This window comes from Bactrocera tryoni, chromosome 4 (assembly GCF_016617805.1).
Source record: "Bactrocera tryoni isolate S06 chromosome 4, CSIRO_BtryS06_freeze2, whole genome shotgun sequence".
Classification (NCBI taxonomy): Eukaryota; Metazoa; Arthropoda; class Insecta; order Diptera; family Tephritidae; genus Bactrocera; species Bactrocera tryoni.
This window is the reverse complement of record NC_052502.1, coordinates 51,485,238-51,505,029: the sequence shown is the minus strand read 5'-3', so window position 1 is coordinate 51,505,029 and position 19,792 is coordinate 51,485,238. Positions and strand designations below refer to the sequence as shown.

Here is a 19,792-nt window from a genome sequence, read left to right as displayed (position 1 = left end):
ATTTATAATTTTGAAATTTCTTTGTTTATTATTGATGTTAAGAAAAAATATAATAATCTGTAATATAATAGGTTATAAAAAAACACTCCCCTGATTTGTCCTCATGCGATACATAATATTATATTAAGAGAACTGTTCAGAAACAGGTGCCTAAGTGAATTGTTGTATGTGAACCAAAGTGAACGCAATCCTCAAATTGTCCGTTTACAGTGTAACGGTGCTCTTAAAACGGTGGATGGAATTTCAATGTGATTTTGTAAACATATGTATGTACTTGGGCATAAATAGAGTATCCTATACTTAGGGAGCAAAAGCTGGGAAACATTACCACTACGTTTTTCCCTGCCCTTTATGGAAACTATTTATCACATTTTATTAATCCTGCATTTGAATAAAACCTGACGCTTTCTTTCTTTAAGTATATGTACATAATTGTCCAGTCTGCTATACAAAGGCCATATGGAAATATAATTAGATGCTGTTAAATCGGTTGCTATTCTAATTCTATTTGAGTACGTCATCTTATTTACTTTATGCCAGTTGTTTGTTCGATTTGTCACCTTCTAACTTTTGACGTATTAAAGAAAGTTTGCAAATAACTGTGCAAATACGTATACATATGAACTAAATTAAATTGATTGAATTGTCTCAATGACAACAGACGTAATTCTAAATAAATATTTTAGTGAAGAATTTGCGCAAACTAAGAAACAATTCAGTTTATTGTACTTTCAATGAATTTGATGTTTATATGAATACCCTGAACAGGATACATAAATTAAGTGTGCCACGAAGTTTGTAATGTATGTATATGTAGTGTATGTATGTAAATGATCAGCGTGCCAAGCTGAGTCGATCTAACCGTCTGTATGTCTGTCTGTATATACCCGAAGTTTTAAAGTTATCGATCTGCATTTTTGCACAAGCTCTTTCCTCCCAAAGAAGTTGCTTATTTGTCGGAACCGCCGATATCGGATTAATATACATAGCATATAGCTGCCATACAAACTGAACGATCAAAATAGTTTAATGATGAGATGTGTCAAAACAGTACCCGGATTGTTCATAAATATTTATTTTGTCGCCTTCAAAGTAATCGCCACCATATGTAATACACTTATGTATGTCTACCATTTTTTCAGTCCTCGGAATATTTTTCATAAACACTTTTTGGGATGGCCTTCAGTTCCTTCAGCGAATTTTTTTTTATCCCTTCGATCGACTGAAAACGAGTTTCACGGAGCGGCAATATCAGTTTAGGGTACAGGAAAAAATCACACCGAGTCAAATCTAGTGAATACGGTGATTGATCATAGGTATTCATTGCGTTTTTGGCTTTAAATTCGGTCAAAGTCGCGGCTCGATGCGTTGGTGCATTATCATCGTATAAAATCCATGAATTGTTCTTCCACGATTAACCAAATAGAACTCCTTACTGACCGTCTGTCTCTCAGGAACAATTTTATTCTAATCTTTTTGACAAAAAAAAATTCAACTTTATCGGGACGAGTCGAGCATGAATGCGTTTCATACTCAAATATCCACCAAAATTATTCGAATGGAAGCGCGAGAGATGTCGAGCTCTATTACCATCTCTCTATCACTTGCCTGACAATTTGAAAGCACCATATCCTTCAATTTTTTTAATATTTTCAACTTTTGAAGAGGTCGAACGAAGGTCGTCCAGAACGAGGCATGTCTTCAACGATCTCTCGACCGTCTTTGAAGGTTTTGTGCCTCTCGTAGGCTCGTAGGTGTTTATGATAAAACTGAATCACTTTAAGCCTTTTCTTCGACAATTTCGCACACGAAATTTGGATAGAAATACAAAATTTTAGACAAATGCTTTGTTCGATATTTTTATTCATTGTGAAATTCGCAACGCACTACTGAGGTCTATCGGTGTAAGCAGCTGCTGTAAACAAACTGGTTGACTCATTGGCTCATATTTGGCGCAGTAATTAAGGACAGTCCTACCAACATTCAAAACATTTTTGAAATATTATTTACCCTGTAAATTTAATTACAATTCCGGGAGCTTTTTTATCACAATGTATGTACGAAATTTATGATTTTCCTTTTAACAGTCCTTTAAGGCAAATATTTTAAACAATTTATACTAAAAAATAATATTTAAATTTCTATTTTCGTGACACGAAAATTCAAATGAGATATTGACGCCACCAAATAGTAAATACAATTTAAATAACTATCAAAAACAAATATCGCCAAAGTCGATTAGTAATAGTTGTTTAAAAATCAATATTTTGCGTCTCACAAAGCAAAAAAAAAGAACCTTAGAACCTAAAAGAACCTGTGTTTGTTGTTGTCATTGACAAATAAACCGAGTCACCGAATTATTTTTATAAGCTTTTTCAGTTAAGTAGTTTATTAATACAGCCAACTCATTACACACATCCATACTTAAACACTGTATGAACACACATGCGTACATATGTTTTTAATGGTTAATATAGTTAATTAGTAAAGCTAACTAATTACACACATATGGTTCATACATATGCAGTATGTACTCATAGTATGTATATCCGTGATTTGAAACTTTGAAATACTCTCCGGCAGTCTGGATTTCATTGCTATTGTTGACGTCGTCGCCGCTAACTTATCGATGTTTTAACATATATTTTTGTAGTTTTATTTGTGAATTTTTCATTTTGTTGTATTTGTCTATGCTTCATTCATTTTTACTAATAAACCAAACCATACACGTGTTGATGTCTTGCTCGTGTAATAAAAATAGAATTTGTTACGTCTGTGCACACATACATACATATATGTATATGTTTAGTATAACACACTTGCTTTATTTATTTTAGAGTTATCAATTGACAAATAATTGAGTTTTAAATTCATTATTGCCTAATTTTCCTATATGTAACTATCAATAGAGGTAAGCAAGCGAATTATAACTTGTTTGTTTTATCTATAATTTATTAATATGTATGAGTATGTACATACATACATATATTTATTAACGCAAATACCATCTACGAGTATAAACCATAAAGTGAAGGGTGATCTATTTTGAGGTTCTATATTTTCTTAAAGAAAAAACATAGAAACTTCAAATTTAATGGGGAATGTTTATTATCATCCGAAAGCACATTCTTTGGCATTCATTTTTGAATTTTATTTCTTTCAAAAATTGGGCGCGGCTACGTTTCAGATGGTACATCTGTTGAGTCCAAATTTCGATGACTCATTCGAGCATTTCGACGGGTAAATGGAGAATGACACGCGTTATGTGTTGCTTCAAGGCCTGAATCGAAGCGGGATTGTTCGCATAGACTTCAGACTTAACATATCCACACAGGAAAAAGTTAAACCGTTTGATAACACATGATCTTGGTGGTCAATCGACCTGCCCAAAACGTCAAAATATCTGCTCACCGAAGTGTTCTCTCAACTAATCCATTGATTGGTGCGATGTGTGGGAAGCGGCGCTGTCGTGTTGAAACCAAAAGTCACCGAGATGACGAACTTCAACGGTCGCCATTTCGTGGTTACGTTCTCACCGGCATCATTTGTGAAGAAATATGGATTGATAATTTCACAGGCCCACAAACCACACCAAACCGTTTTTGTTGAAAAAAGTACCTTTACTTGAATCACCCGTTATTTGTGTACAGATTATTTTTTTTATTTTGCCATACACTTTTTGCGGGTTTCAAACGAAAACATACTTACATTTGAGTTATTTATAAATTTTTTCTTCACATTTCGTTGGATAATACAAGCTATATATATACACACACGCATATATTATGTTCTAATTTATTCAAAATATTTAATTAAAAGATATAAATTTATATATGTATATAAGTGGCTATGCGAAATGCGTGCTCCATAAATTCCGAAAAGTTTCATAAAATAACGGCTGTTATATGCCCAGCATGCATGAAAGATATTTATAGTATTTCACTTAAATAATTATATATACAAAATGTTATATTGTATGGTGTTTGTTTTTGTACGAACTGTTTGAGTAAATAGGAAAGAGTATTTATTTTAAATATAAATTATTTAATTTGCGGCAGTCGCGAAATTTCCACCGAATGTTATGCCTACATACATAATTTGAAACTGAATCCAAGAAATTCGCTTAATTATTACTTTGACAATGTGAAATTTGGGTATGTTAGAAAAAAAGGCCGCTCGACTATATAAATGAGCAAGCCAGGGGTGAAACGATTTGCCAAACCCGTAAGACTAAGAGATTGATAAGGCACCGCTCTACCAACAAACATCGCCACTTAAGCTTAAGCCTTTATAGTTTTCCTCAAAAAGTTCCAACTAATCACTAGTAAACAATTCACTGGAAGTAACAAAAACTATGGGTTTTCCATTTCCCCATAACAATTACTGTGATTATGAAACGATATTCTTTTTCAATTGCAGGGCACTGTAATGTTTTAGCATTTCATATTTCTCACTTTGTGCATTACATTTTGCCAAGTCCATTTTACCTAGCCTTTGGAGGTGAATCCCAAGGTATACATGGCCTATGCTAACTTCTCCCATAGTACTAACAGGAATTCAATTCAACTTCGATGTTTTTTAATAACAGAATAACAAGTTTGAAGAACCTCGTAAACTTTGAGCTATCATTTCATTAAATTATGAATGTTCTTTCAGTTGGATTGAACTCTAAAGATCATATACATTGTAAATAATTAATAAGATTCGCTTAAATTTTTTATATGTGCCTCTAATAACACAATGTATTTATCTTAAGTTTTCCATGAAGTGTACATATACATATATTGTGACAAAAAGTACCCGGAAATTGTAAAAAAACGCAAAATATTTAATTATTCATCAATATTTATTTTGTAGCCTTTAAATCCCCACCAGATGCAATACATTTATACCAACGATTTTTCCAGTCCTCGAAACACTTCTCATAAGCACTTTTTAGGATGGCATTCAGTTCCTTTAACGATTTTTTTTTATTTCCTCGATCGATTGAAAACGGGTTTTCAGATTTGGGGAACAAGAAAAATCACACGGATCCAAATTTGGTGAATACGGTTGTTGATCGATGGTATTCTATGCGTTTTTGCTTTAAATTCCATCCCAAACGAACTCTTTTTGAAAAAAAATCAGCTTTATCACGACGAGCAAAGCAGGAACGGGTTTTCATACCCAAAATATCAGTCAAAATCATTCGAAATCTCTTGCCATCTCTCTTTTAACTTTTTTATATTTTTATTAGTTGACGAGTTCGAAGGTCGTCCATAACAAGGCAAGTCTTCAACGATCTCTCGACCGTCTTTGCTTTTTTGGTTAGAAAGAAAAATTTGTTGTTTAATATTTTTATCCGTTGTAAAAATCACAACGCTCTATTTACGTGTACCGACTTACAACTGCTGTATACAAACTGGTTGACAGATCGCACTCATATTTGGCATATTAATTAAGGACAGTCCTACGGCAAAATAATTTCTTTTTTTGAAATATCATTTACCCGGGGAATTTACTTACAGGTTCCGGGTGCTTCTTTGCTACAATGTATGCAAAATATCAGCGTGACGAAGGCGATTTCGATCCGAAATTTTGCGTTCTTCTCAGGAAACTGCTTATTTGTCATAATCGCATATCGGACCACTATAGCATATAGCTTTGTATGGAAAATTTTTTTATTTCCAAACTTTTTTATTTTCAAGAAATTTGACGTATATTTTCTAAAGCAACTCTACAATCTTCGAATATATTATTCTGATCGCAATACTATAGCATATAGCTGCCATACAAACCGACTTATCAATTTCAAAATATAGATCTTTTTATATCCTTTTATGTTATAATAAATGCATCTGTGAAGGGTGTAATGGGTTCAAACTATCTTTTTTTCTTGTTTTATTTTGCATGTGCACTTCGAGTTCAGTTCGTCATGCTGTCTGGAGCTGATTTTACTTTCTTAAAGTTTATCGCCCTGCTAAAAGCAATAGATTCATACGAAGCGTCTTCTTTCCAGCGAATTGAATAAACAATTTGCTTAAATATAATAGACTGCTCTAAACTTTAATAAGGTAACTACTTTCTTGCATTGTATTTAACTGAGAACTATGTATGTTGTGATTAACAGTGGAATATAACTAGTCAGCAGAAAAATTGCGAATCGAATCGACCAATATTTATTTGGGAATCGAGAAATCGTGGAACTAAAATGCGTATAATAACTGTCTGTGGTGTGTGGTGTAATGACCTCCAAAATCCATTTCTATACTAAGCGGAAAGGAGATTTTATTCAAAGCCGATAGCAACATTTTAATTACACATACGATTTCAGCTTTGGCAATAAGAGACCTTAAGTTTGCTGATGAAAGTTTTCTTTTCATTTTCTAGACCAAGTGTACATATTGGATAATCGAAAAGGTCTCTTCGTATTTCTAATCAAACTTCAACTTATTTTTTTATATTTATACTAATAAATAAATAAAAAAATATGTACCATTTTGGTCGACCACTTTTTGACATAATTCCATCTGTGTAAAACATATGGCATCGTCTCCGCAAACTTCACAAATTTCATTTTGCGCGGCATTCTTCCCTTTGTTATACACAAATTTCAAAATATAGCGAATTTCTTCAATATTTTCACTAATTTTGAGCAGCTCTAACTTTTTTCAAATTCCTCGAATTTAAATTGGTTAAATGAAGCTTAAAATCTCACCTTTCCAACACTATATGGTATGACACATTGTGATTGGTAGCACTGGAGATATACGACCGCAATGACATCTATTGACAAAATACGAACAGACTTTTTCGACTACCCAATAGTATATATTTTCAAATTTCTATGATACAATTGTTAGTAGATTACTAAGTCTTCAATAAATACTTTACAGATCTCATTATTTTTCCATAATGACGAGGCAAGTTACCTTTGTATATACTTGTAATACATATTCATGGTTTTATAGAAACTATAATGTAATCTAGAATTTCAATCAATGATTTACTGTAAATAGTAAAGCTAACGTCATCTTTTTGATATTCCCACTTACAAGAGGATGTCATGAAAGCAAACCAATCGTAAATCTGGTATCTTCTAATGAATAGAATACTACTGTTTTTTACTATTTTATTTATTTATTTTTTTACTATTTACTATTTTTGGTCGCAGCTTTTATGTGGCTAACTGTGCGCCCCACGAAACCTCTCAAAAATTTTTAAGTCGTAGATGGCAGCTACGCAATTTATTGTTTCCAATTCTAAGTGAATTTATTTTATTTCTATAAACAAATATATCTATGCATCTGTGTATATACTTATGTATATATAAATATACATATATGTCTATATATACAAATATAATGAGCTTTTCAATAGGAGCCATAAATCTTTACTATTATAGTGAGTCAAAGTTATTATGGAGACATATGTACATACATAAATTATTTTTATGTATAAATTATGCTTACTGAATTTAAAAATTAGAATTCGCTAACGCTCATGCAAAACCGAAGAGCACATTTCCAGAGTTATTTAATTTCACAAATGAATGTCTGTACGAAGCTCAATAATTTCGTAATGAAATTGCCGAATATATGGTAAATAAAGATTAGGGAAATAAATATGAAAAAAAAAACATTTTCCTTTGAAATTGTGCTTTGTATAAGTCTAATTAGCTAAATATACATATTCATAGTTTAGTTTTTAGCTTTTAAAATACAAACGCAAGCAAAGCATATGTACTCATATGTACATACATATATGCATATATTGTATACATACATACATACATATATACTATATATGCGCTGAAATTATTAATTCGCTACGTTCAACTCATTCATCCATTCGTCTGTTTATACTGTAAATCATAAACATTTATTTCACTACTGTTCTTGTTTTTGTTGTTATTGTTGGCAATAATATGATTCACATTTAGCTCTCTGAACTCGGTGATTTTATTGTACATATTATATTTTTGCCATTTTCATTGCAGATATTGCGCGTGAAGCCGGAAATGATGAACATTTGCATATAACATCGGGAACAATTTCACTGGACTACAAGCCAATGCAACCAAACGCAACCGATTTAGATCAACAGATATTGGAGGTGTGTATTTAACAGTTATTTACAATTTAAACTGTAAAAAAAAAAAAGAAAACATTACATACATATGTAGGAAACTTTTCGGTCTTGATTGAAACTAATCTCAAATGATCATATTTGATAATACGCCCAGTTTTGAAAGTCATAATCTATTTTATAACGGGTTTAAGTTAGAAAACATAAACATAAACAATTGAAAAAGTTGTAAGTTCGAGAGATGTTTTTTTTAAGAGTTTTGGGGGTTACAAGGGTTTCCTCGAACAAAAAACTACCTTTTTTAATATTTTTTTCGTATAAAAAGTGAAATGTTTTATTCAAACTTTTTTTATTCTAAAAATACATAGTATTTTACAATAATTTTGTGAAAATTTTAAAGGAAAATATTCAAAACGCGGACAATACTACGTCATTTCCGGCAGTCACTCGAAAAAAGGTGCCTCTGGGCTGACAGCAGAACTTCTTACAAGATCAACAAAATTAAATAATAACGAAATATCTGTTTGAATTAAGACCATAAAGTAAATATTGGACGAAGGAAAAAAGTGAAAATTTTCTTTTTGGCAATTGTTTAAAAAAGATGCAAATTTTGGTCAAAATTTCTCTACGTTTTTGTTTTTTAATTGTTGTAGTTGAACAAAATTTCTCTAGGTTTTAGTGTTTTTTTATTGTAATTGAATAAAAAAAAATCCTTATGAATACCTTATAAATTATATCTCAATCACCTGTGTAAAATTTCATAAATTACAAGGAATCTTGACATTCGACTTTTGCAACACAGTTTCGAGAATAATGCGTTTAAATTTTTAAGTGGTTATATACATTTTGAAGCCGCGAAACCCACTGTTACCCCCTTTAAAGAGTGGAAAGTGTGGTCCGATTTGACATGTACCCATTTTATAAGAACTAATATTAAGCGTTTAGGTCTCAAGACTGCACTTAAAAATGACTGAGGAAAAAGAATAATACTGAGAATATTGTAGAATGAAGAGACAATGCCTTACCCTTAATCCAATAACTTGAATTAAAAAAAATTAAAAACACCTATAAAAGATGGAATGTTTAGAATTTAACCGGCTGCCAAATCAAGTAGATAAATATCTGTTAATGATAAACCGAATTTTCTAGGGATAGTAATGGCCTTCGTTTTATCACTTGCAATAGAAACCGAAACTAGTTGGATTTTTAGAAGGTCACATTAAGGCTGACTTAATTTATCCCTTAGAGGACGGGTGGATTTTGGTAATTTCGATACATTAAATCGGAATCTTTCTCGATTATTTTACGATGATACATAGAACCGTTATGTGAACCAAAACGGTTATTGCATGTGCAACATTTTACGGGAGTACAATCATTATGAAATTGGTTTGTTACGGAATTTTGTCTTCGGTGACTTACAATGAAATGAATTATGTTTTTAGAATAAGTTACCCTGAAGAATACATTACGTAGAAGGTGTCATCTACGGGTACGGTATGGGCCATTTTTACAATTTGTCTTTGAAAAAAGCCCTCAAAATTTTTCGGATGAAATATAAAGGGCACGGTCTTCTTCTTTTGGCGTAGACACCGTTTACGCGGTTATGACCGAGTTTGGAACTTTCACGCCAGTCGTTCTTCATATTCGCTGTTTGGCGCCAATTGAAGATTTCAAGTGTAGCCAGGTCCTTCTCCACCTGGTCTTTCCAACGGAATGGATGTCTTCCTCTTCCCCTGATTCCCACGGCGGGTACTGCGCTCTCAGAGCTGGAGTGTTTTCGTCCATTCGGACGACATGATCTATCCAGCGAGTCGTTGTCTCTTAATTTTCTTGGGAGTGGCCAGAAACGATTCTTTTACATATGGCTCAAGCAGCTCACGACTTCTGGTCTTAGACCAAGTATCCTCTGGGTAGACAAAATACATCCCTTTGAAAGGGTTCTAAAGTGAGAAGGCGAAACATCCCACCCTAGGGTTGTGCGTTGAGTTTGGGAACCGCCATGTAAAAAACACCCCCAATAAAAAGAAGAGAACAGCCTCGGATGAGAGACCCCACTTTTGAAAAAGGGCACATTACCATGTTAATATTCATTAGTAAATTTCATCAAGTGTCAACAAAAATAAAACATTTACTGTATAGAGCTTTTGAACCGAAAACATTTACTACCTCCAAATTATTGCTCAATATATGAGCTGTCCTATTGAATACGTTTAATACGGCTCTTATGAGAGCATTATTTGAAATACTTTGAAATAAGCACTGAGCTTTGATACTACTCGTATCTCTAACCCGCGTTTCTCTAAAACATATAATTTTAGTGCTCGCGCGGGTCGAACACACAAGCTCAACTGGTCGCAACTTAGCAAAGATATTTATATCACTTGTTGTCGGTGTTCTTGATCTAATCCAATACTAATACACCTTCTTAATAAATGTAATTTCCATTAGGCGACTAATCGAAATTGGTTTATTTAAAAAAAGAAAACCTTTCTAATTCCAAGCAATATTTTCATGTTGGCTAAAATTAAACTTTGATAAAAATAGTCCATACACCGACTGACAGGGCTACAAACTCTATTATGAATTCAATTCCATTACATGTGAACCAGCGTGCGAAATACAAAGTGCTAGGGAAATGCGTTGGTGTTGAGCTATAGCTGAGCCATTTACATTAGCCGGAGCCACAGCCTCCAAGGCAATTGCATCAGCACCAGCACCAGCAGCGGCACCAGTACCAACAATAAATAGAACCAACATCGACAACGCCATCAACAGCAATACGGGCTCAGGCACAGGCACAGGCACAGGCAATAGCAATGTTAAAAGCAAAGCAAAGGCTTCGTCGACAACGGTTGTATTATTTTTGGCTCAGAAACCAGCTCTCCACCAACCTATCTCTCTCGCAGAGAATCTAAATATAAATATGTACAACTTAATGAGTCTATTTATTGTCTCTACGAAAATGTGTATTTTGCGCATTTCTAAATAAAACGGCGAATGGGCTAAAAATAAAGTTCGGTCGGATGCTATATATGCGCGCCAGTATCGGTGCACGGTCAGAACATGATGCTGCCTGCTGCCTGCCGCCTGGCGAACAAACAGGCGAATATAGTAAGTTAGGGTTCGGCACGGATACGGGACAGATTTGTATTAATACACCATCTATATATACCTATATATACATATATTTTGTGTGTTTTTTGTATTTGTGTAATATTGCACATGGTTTACAACGTTGATGTGCTTCCAAGAATACACACATCATCAGTGAGCCAGTGTGAGCGCTATAAATTGAATTTTGTGGCTTCTGCACTGCACGCTTTGCTTCGTTCTATCACATTATATTGCATGTACCTGTTGACGTCCTTCGGTTAGTGCAGTGATTAGCCCGACTTCAATCGCATAAATAGCATGGACTTAATGAGCGTGCTCATTACCTATTAGCCGAAGGGTCTGCCATCGAAAATATATTTACTCAAACAATCTTACATCTAATAAGATATGTAGAATAGAAACAGGCATATGGTTGACACTTGCTACATGTTTATGGTAGTTGTACCCCTTCTGCACTTGTCCTCTGAACTCTTCTGTTATCATAGAGATGAATAGTTTTAAGCTTTTCATCTCCGAACGATTCACAGTCTTGAAAGATTGACATTACCTCTCTGTAGACTCTTCTATTGAAAGCCATCTCCGAATGAGGATTGAAATTTTTTCTGTAATCTTGGAACTTTTCTTTCTAAACTAGTACATATATTAAATTTACATTACGGAAGGCAATAGACTACCTATCGCAGGCAACTGTGTCGGCAGTCACCATTTTATATATATTATCGATTACTATCCAGTGTGCAGATATGCAAATGTCGAAATCAGAAAACTGATCATAACAATTGTCTATACTATTCTGCGAATTTTGAATTTTAAATACAAATACGTTTGCTTCCCTCAGTTGCTAAGTCAAGGTTGTTCTCAAGTATATTGAATTCAGTAGTCATCCATAAATCACAGTCCTGCTATATTATTCTACTAGCAGCTATAATCCAGCAGCTACAGAGTCTCACCTTTTATGGTGCTCGGATGTGCATTTTCCGCTGCTTGCGGACGACAGTGACCCGTGGTTCTAACAGTTCCCAGCTTTTAAACGGTTGGTAGATTTCCTTTTCTGGATATTATGGATAGGTTTGCCTGACACACTTAAAATGTGCTTCGCAATTCTAAAAGAGATTCTATTGTTAATGAGTGTTTAGTCTTGCCGAAAGCTGCCTAGAAATCCCCATATTTTGTTTTCAAAGAGGCTTGGCGATTTGGAGGCTTTCTCACACAAATCCACGTTGAAAAGTTATTTAATTACAACATATTTTGTTTAAAAACAACGGCCGGTAAACCTCTTACACCTTAAGCTTAATTCAAAGAGCGTCGAGAACGCGTTGGCGACGAACCACGTCCAGGACGGCCATCAACATCAACTGATGATCAACACGACAATAAAATAAGAAAATTGGGGCTTGAGAATCGACTTTGAATAGTCAGAGATCTTACTGGCAGCGTTGGAATGTAGGGAAGATCAGTGAAAAACATTTTGAAAGACCATTTGGGCCTAAGAAAAGGGAAAATCACTGAATTTTTTCAAGAAACAACGTCACGTTAGTTTCGACTTTAATAACTGTTTTGAGGATTGGATCAAACGTTGGCAGAAGTGTATTGTGGCAAAGAGGATTACTTTGAGGAGGGCGACAAAGATTTCGAAGAATAAATTAAGAATTTTAAAATTATGAACAAAGTCTTACTATTTTTTGCTCATAACAGTATGTGCGTTCATATATGAGATCGGTCCGCTAAATACTTAGCCTCATCGCTGTCAAAATTTAAGCCAAATCGGTTACGTATTTTTGTTTTCGTATACGTTAGCTGAGAATGTTATCGTTGCCAAGGAACCTGCTCTGTCGATCAAAAAACGTATTTTTCAGAAGTACTAAAGAAGTTTGAGCACCACTTTTGAGAAATAACTCACGAGTCTGCCAAAATTTTAGATTTTCTTTCGTAGGCTTAACACTTATAGGACCTGCCTTGTGAATGTATTAAATGTAGGTTTGTAAATATGAATGTTTATAGGTCATTCTATTCACCCACCGAAGGAAAAAAGTATAGCACTGTATGAACCTTGAAGCATCCGGGTTTAATTCCAAATGAATATTTGGAAACGATAGTAATACATGATTCATTGGTAAAAGCTGTGCACCATTTGACTTACTCATATTTGTTCACACGTTTATGTTTATATCATAAAACACCCACTCGTTTGACTTTTGGACCTTATGCATGCGCTCAAACACGCATCGGTATAAGTACACTTAGACATATTTTTTTCTCAATTAAGCACGTGGAACTGAACGTTTAAATCCAAAAATGTATTTTATATTATTTTAAATAAAAATAAGACAAGTTAATATATATTCTTACCAAAAATTGATGCAGAAAATGCCAATATTCTATTTTGTATGTGATTTCTTTCAATTAGTGGACACGTCCACTCATTTTCACCCAAAAACTTTAAGCAGCTTCAGCTTGAGAACCTCTCCATCCTTATTCATAAATACATACTTATGTATTTATAGATATAATTGCCTGTTTTAATCCATTTAATTTTTATTTCGAATATCTCGACAATATTGGAGAGATATACATATGTACATACATATGTATGTACGTCCCGACAACCGCCTTTCATATAATCACATATCAGTAATTGAGATATAATGAGAAAACTAAGTTCACTCAACAAGAACTTTTATTAACCCTTTTTATAGATATACACATGTAATTATTTAATAAATTCTATTGAAATGTTTTAATGAAAATTCTGTGAAATCGGATTGTGAAAGGCGTCACAAAAGGGGATTTTTCAATGTTTTAATTTGGATTTATGCTACGTTTATGGTACATACATATGTATGTATGTGGTTCGAAAAACAGAAATAAATCTGCTTACATAAAGTAATTCGACCGCCTATATAAGTATGTATATACGTACATTGTGTGAATATATATTTATATACCATATATGTTTATGTATATGTTTGTGTATCAATCACTTTCTTCTTCATTCACTCCCTGGGAAAACACTTTGGACTAATAGTCGGACAAAAATATGAACCAAACTAAACAAATAAGTATATATTTAGGTACTCGAATATATACAGAAGCATGTATGTACATATATAATGAATACGAATTTATATATAATATACTCTCTTGCCATTCATACTAATCTAGCGGCAAATAAGTACGGTGGTATAGGGTGTTTATTATGAGGCATAGTTTTTCCTAGTTTTAGTTGACAAAGAAGCTGTCAAGGAAATATACGATCTATTTGATATTCATATTGATTTTACTTTGGTAAATTACTAGATAAATACGTATGGTGCACCGATACAAAGTTGAAAATCGTTGAAATTTATTTTCGAAACTCGCATTTCGCGTTTCGAACTACCAAAGACGGAACGGTTTTCTATTTTAACGAATGCGAAAAATCCAAAAAAACCAACCAAAAAATGTATAATTTTTTACAAACTGACGGATTTCCACTAAAAAGAGTATTTCGAGAAAAACGCGTTTCAAGCTTTGGGACTCGTTTATACGAAGTTAAAAAATTCTTACAAATACGCTCAAAACGCCGAAACTATTTTACAGATCAACTTCAACTTTGGAGAATAGTCTCAAACATCTATAATGCTTTCGATATACACAATATACATATTTATGTATAAATACAAAACGAAAAGCAGTATTTTTTTTATTACAAATTCGGAAATTTTTGGAAAAAAAAATATTTTATACTCGTCCATTGCGACGCCATTTCCGGTGACTCCTCGGAAAAAAATGCGACGGCGTTGGCAGGATAACTCCTTACAAGATCATCGTGTTTTAGTTAAAACCATAACTTAGATCTTGGACGAGTAGTATAGTTGGAAGTAAAAACAACTGAAAATTGGATTTTTGGCAGACATTTGTACAAAAAAATTAAAATTTCACCAAAAATTTCGCGATTTTTTTTTTTTCAAATAGTTGTATTCGAAAAACAATCCTTCGTTCAAGTCTTTAAGAATTGTATCTCAAAGGCCTCTATAAAATTTCATGAAGATCCGATTTAAAGTTCTCAAGGCTGTATCTTCGAACTATGACTCGGATTAACTTTCAAAAATTAAAGACAGTATTCTAGAGGTGTAGAATTCAATAAGAAAATAAAAAATCGATTGTTTTAAACCCGTAACCATAACCCATGTCATAAATTTTTCTGTGCCTCATTTGAAATAAATTTTCAGTAAATCAAAGCAAAACACCCTTTATAAAAATTTGAATATCCTACACATACTTAATATTTTTCTTCGTTATTATTAATTTAAAGAAATGGCAACCGATGAGTGAAATAATAAAGAATTTCTTGTGCCAAATGTGATAACGCTAAAAGCAAAATATTCACGCATACATACATACAAGTTTCATTACTCAAAGTAATGCTTCACCATCTTACATTTGCATATAGTATATATGTACATATGTATACATACATATATGTACACATATTAAATATTTTCGCGCTCATTCTTACTTATGTCCATTTGGACGTATAACATACATACATACGTATTTATGAATTTACTTTCGGACCCACCCTAATAATTGTGGAAATCTTTGGGCGTCTAAAGAAAGTAAACAAGCCAAAAATATAATTTTTTGTCTAATTAACCGTCCGGTCAATGATCGGGTACCCGGGTATCCATTTGAATCCACATGCCAATTTTTCTTAACTCCTCCTCAAAAAAATTTTATGACCGCCTGGATCCCCAAAATTAAAGTTATTTGACACCCATTTTTCGTCAAAATTTTTTAGAATCAATTATTGAATAAAAGTTATTAACTATCAAACTTGATACCTTGATATTTGATATTCAGATAATTATATTTTTAAATTAATAATAGACAATATAGTTTACAATTTCTTTTATTTTAACAATAATTCTTTTTATAAACAATAACAAAAATAGTTAGTAAGAACAAAATAACTCTGTTTTTATTTATTTTAGTAATATTATTTTCTATTTTTTTTTACTATTTGTTTATTTATATTGTTTTATTTATTATGATACAGTGCTATATAAGAATTAAAGTATATTAAATTATTCTGTACATCCTTCACATGTCGTGGTTGTAATACAGTGTTCATCACAAATAGGTTTCTCACATACTGAGCATATTTTTCTAGTTTTGCGACGTTTTTTGAATTCACTTTGAAGACATTCATAGCATGCCCCAGTAATATTTCTCCTTCCAGTTGAATCGCGCTGCTTCTGAGGTCTCAATGATACAGATCATGTTGGCTGCGCATTTGGATTGACAGCTCGACCAAAACAAGATTCAATCACCACTTTTGTTGAGAAATGCCTCATAATTTGTGCATTATTCGCACGATTTTCAACGAATGGAGTACACAGCTCGAGAATATCGAGAATATTGTAAAAAAATCGTTGAGTTGACCTTTTTGTAGTATATCTATCAAGCATTTTATCCATCGTGTCTACTCCAGCTTTGGACCAATTATAAAACTCGATGATTTCGGATTTTTTCTGTGCACTATCACTAATTTTTGCTTCGTGATGCATTGATGATAGCATAATTACTACCTTGTTTTTTTTTTGTTTTTTGGCACATAACTACATAGGGTTACATTAGGGTACATTCCACCAGCAATGGCAAAAAAGGCTGGTGGAATGTACATATGTATGCTTTATTTTTCTTCAGAGTACCAACAATCGTCAAGTTCCAAGATAGTAAAAATTTTGCTAGTGGAAGAGTTGTGAAGAAATTATCCATTGTAATGTTTCTACCGGATCCTTTGTATGGTGACACCAAGTCTTTAACAACTCTTTCACCAACATTTTTCTCACGACCATCTTTCGATTTCCCAGTGTAAAGCTGTCCAGTAAGTGGATACGAATTTTCAGCCTCACATATCCACCATACTTTAATTCCATATTTAGCTGGCTTTGGTGGAATGTATTGAGTGAATCTAGTTCGACCTCGGTATGGATAAAGTTCCTCTTCGATTGTTTGGTATTCTGTTGGTTTGTAAATGTCTCGTATTGGAGCAGCTTTATCACTTTCTAAGCGCTGAGCTCTAGTATTGGCATCGTCAAATCGAATAAAACGAATAATATTCCAGAAGCGATTCATACTCATTGCTGCTCGATATAATGGATATGAATACAGCTGTCACATTTCCCTTTCATTGTCAGTATATGAATTATTTGCGCCAGAAGTTATCAAAATAGCCAAAATTCATAAAATTCCTGCAGCTCGAGATTTTTATACTCTCGCAACAAAGTTGCTAAGGAGAGTATTATAGTTTTGTTCAAATAAAGGTTGTTTGTAAGTCCTAAAACTAAAAGAGTCAGATATAGAATTATATATACCAAAGTGATCAGGGTGACGAGTAGAGTTGAAATCCGGATGTCTGTCTGTCCGTCCGTGCAAGCTGTAACTTGAGTAAAAATTGAGATATCATGATGAAACTTGGTACACGTATTTCTTAGCTCCATAAGAAGGTTAAGTTCGAAGATGGGCAAAATCGGCCCACTGCCACGCCCACAAAATGGCGGAAACCAAAAACCTATAAAGTGTCATAACTAAGCCATAAATAAAGATATTAAAGTGAAATTTGGCACAAAGGATCGCATTAAGGAGGGGCATAGTTGGGCGTAATTTTTTTTGGAAAAGTGGGCGTGGCCCCGCCCCCTACTAAGTTTTTTGTACATATCTCGGAAACTACTATAGCTATGTCAACCAAATTCTATAGAGTCGTTTCCTTCAGGCATTTCCATATTCAGTTCAAAAATGGAAGAGAGCGGATAATAACCTCGCCCACCTCCCATACAAAGGTTATGTTGAAAATCACTAAAAGTGCGTTAACCGACTAACAAAAAACGTCAGAAACACTAAATTTTACGGAAGAAATTGCAGAAGGAAGCTGCACCCAGGCTTTTTTTAAAAATTGAAAATGGGCGTGGGGTCGCCCACTTATGGACCAAAAACCATATCTCGGGAACTACTAGACCGATTTCAATGAAATTCGGTATGTGATATTTTCTTAACATTCTGATGACATGTACAAAATATGGGTGAAATCGGTTCACAATCACGCCTTCTTCCAATATAACGCTATTTTGAATTCCATCTGATGCCTTCTCTGTATAATACGAGTATATACATTAGGAACCAATGATGATAGCGGAATAAAACTTTACACAAATACGGTATTTGAAAAATATGTAAATGACTGATAATGAAATCTCGATTATTACTTTATCGTGCGAGAGTATAAAATGTTCGGTGACACCCGAACTTAGCCCTTCCTTACTTGTTTTTTCTGGATTTTTTTCAGTATATGCTGTATACGTTGAGATTGCCTTTTTATTAGTATGGCGTATAATAATAATATTTATTTTGTATATTTTTTTCACTTATCTCTGTATACTTTCTACGCTGTTCACTACGCTTGCAGCATTCCAACTGAACACGTTTCCTTATTTTCGTCCGAAATGGAAAGGGGAGAGGGACGGCTTAGGTACCTAAATATCCATCGACCTTGGCACTCCGCTTTCGTTATTTCTACGAGAACTATAGACCATGTCCCCATATATAGTTATTTCCTATGCCATGTAGCCAACTTACGCAGAAAAAAAAAATTTTATTCATTATACTAATGACTTCTACATTGTCATACACATCATTGAACGAATGGTGAAAGTTTGGTCATTGACCGGACGGTTAAAAACTTCAAATAATAACTTAAAGTAAATAAATTCGGAGGTCAGCCAAAATTTCTACGTGTAAGTAGCTCCACATAAAGTCAACTGGTGATTCCCCCATTGTGTGAACAACACAATTCAACAACTATGTAGTACACACATGTAAACATTTCTAGTCGGGTTTTTTTTCGTTTTATTTAATCAGCCGAAGCCGCTAAAGCGAACTGCTGTTCTAAGAAGACAATCAGTCTCAGTCAAAAACCGCACGAAGAGTTTCTGCAAACATGATTAACAACATAACTGACGTACATTGTATGTACATACATGTGTGTATTCACTTATGTACATATATACTATACGTGAATAAGCATATCCAAATATTCTGAAAGACATTCATGCGGATAACTCGAATCAGAGTTAATATTCGTACAACTCGTACATACATACATATATACATAAGAGATAAAGTGCTGAACTGCCCAACAGTGAATTGCACTAGTTATTAACTACTTTACAACTAGTATACACCGCTAATCCAATTAGTTGGCGGACTATTTTCTTCTATACAAATATACATATGTATATACTTATAATAGACTCATGCGTCGCTGTTAGATACTTTCGGCGACTCTAATAAATTTAGCCAACGGATATTTTTATACTTAGCGATGTACTGTCGAGTTGTCTATGTCAAAGCCAGACACAATGTAAGATTTTTGAAATAAACAGGCAAAAAATTATTACTAATTCATAATTTATTAATGTTCACAGGCCTGATCTCATTTGGACTAGTGAAAAATGTAGATAAAATGAGCACATTATGTCATTAGTTTGGTTTTTCCTCCAAGATGACCATAGTGTAATCCTTCCAAAAGTATTTGAGCGAACATAAACATATATTTGAAAAAAAAATA

The 19,792-nt window shown here is 33.5% G+C and overlaps 1 protein-coding gene across 7 annotated transcripts in view; it reads left to right on the top strand.

The window, feature by feature from the left end:
- The window catches only part of LOC120773844 (histone deacetylase 4), a 50,823-nt gene that overhangs the window by 16,184 nt on the left and 14,847 nt on the right, over positions 1-19,792 (top strand). For all 7 annotated transcript variants that reach the window (XM_040102978.1, XM_040102975.1, XM_040102980.1 and 4 more), the window contains one exon: positions 7,979-8,094. In XM_040102978.1, coding sequence (XP_039958912.1) covers positions 8,053-8,094 — 42 coding nt within the window. In that variant the 5' untranslated portion in view covers positions 7,979-8,052. The remainder of the gene's footprint in view (positions 1-7,978; positions 8,095-19,792) is intronic.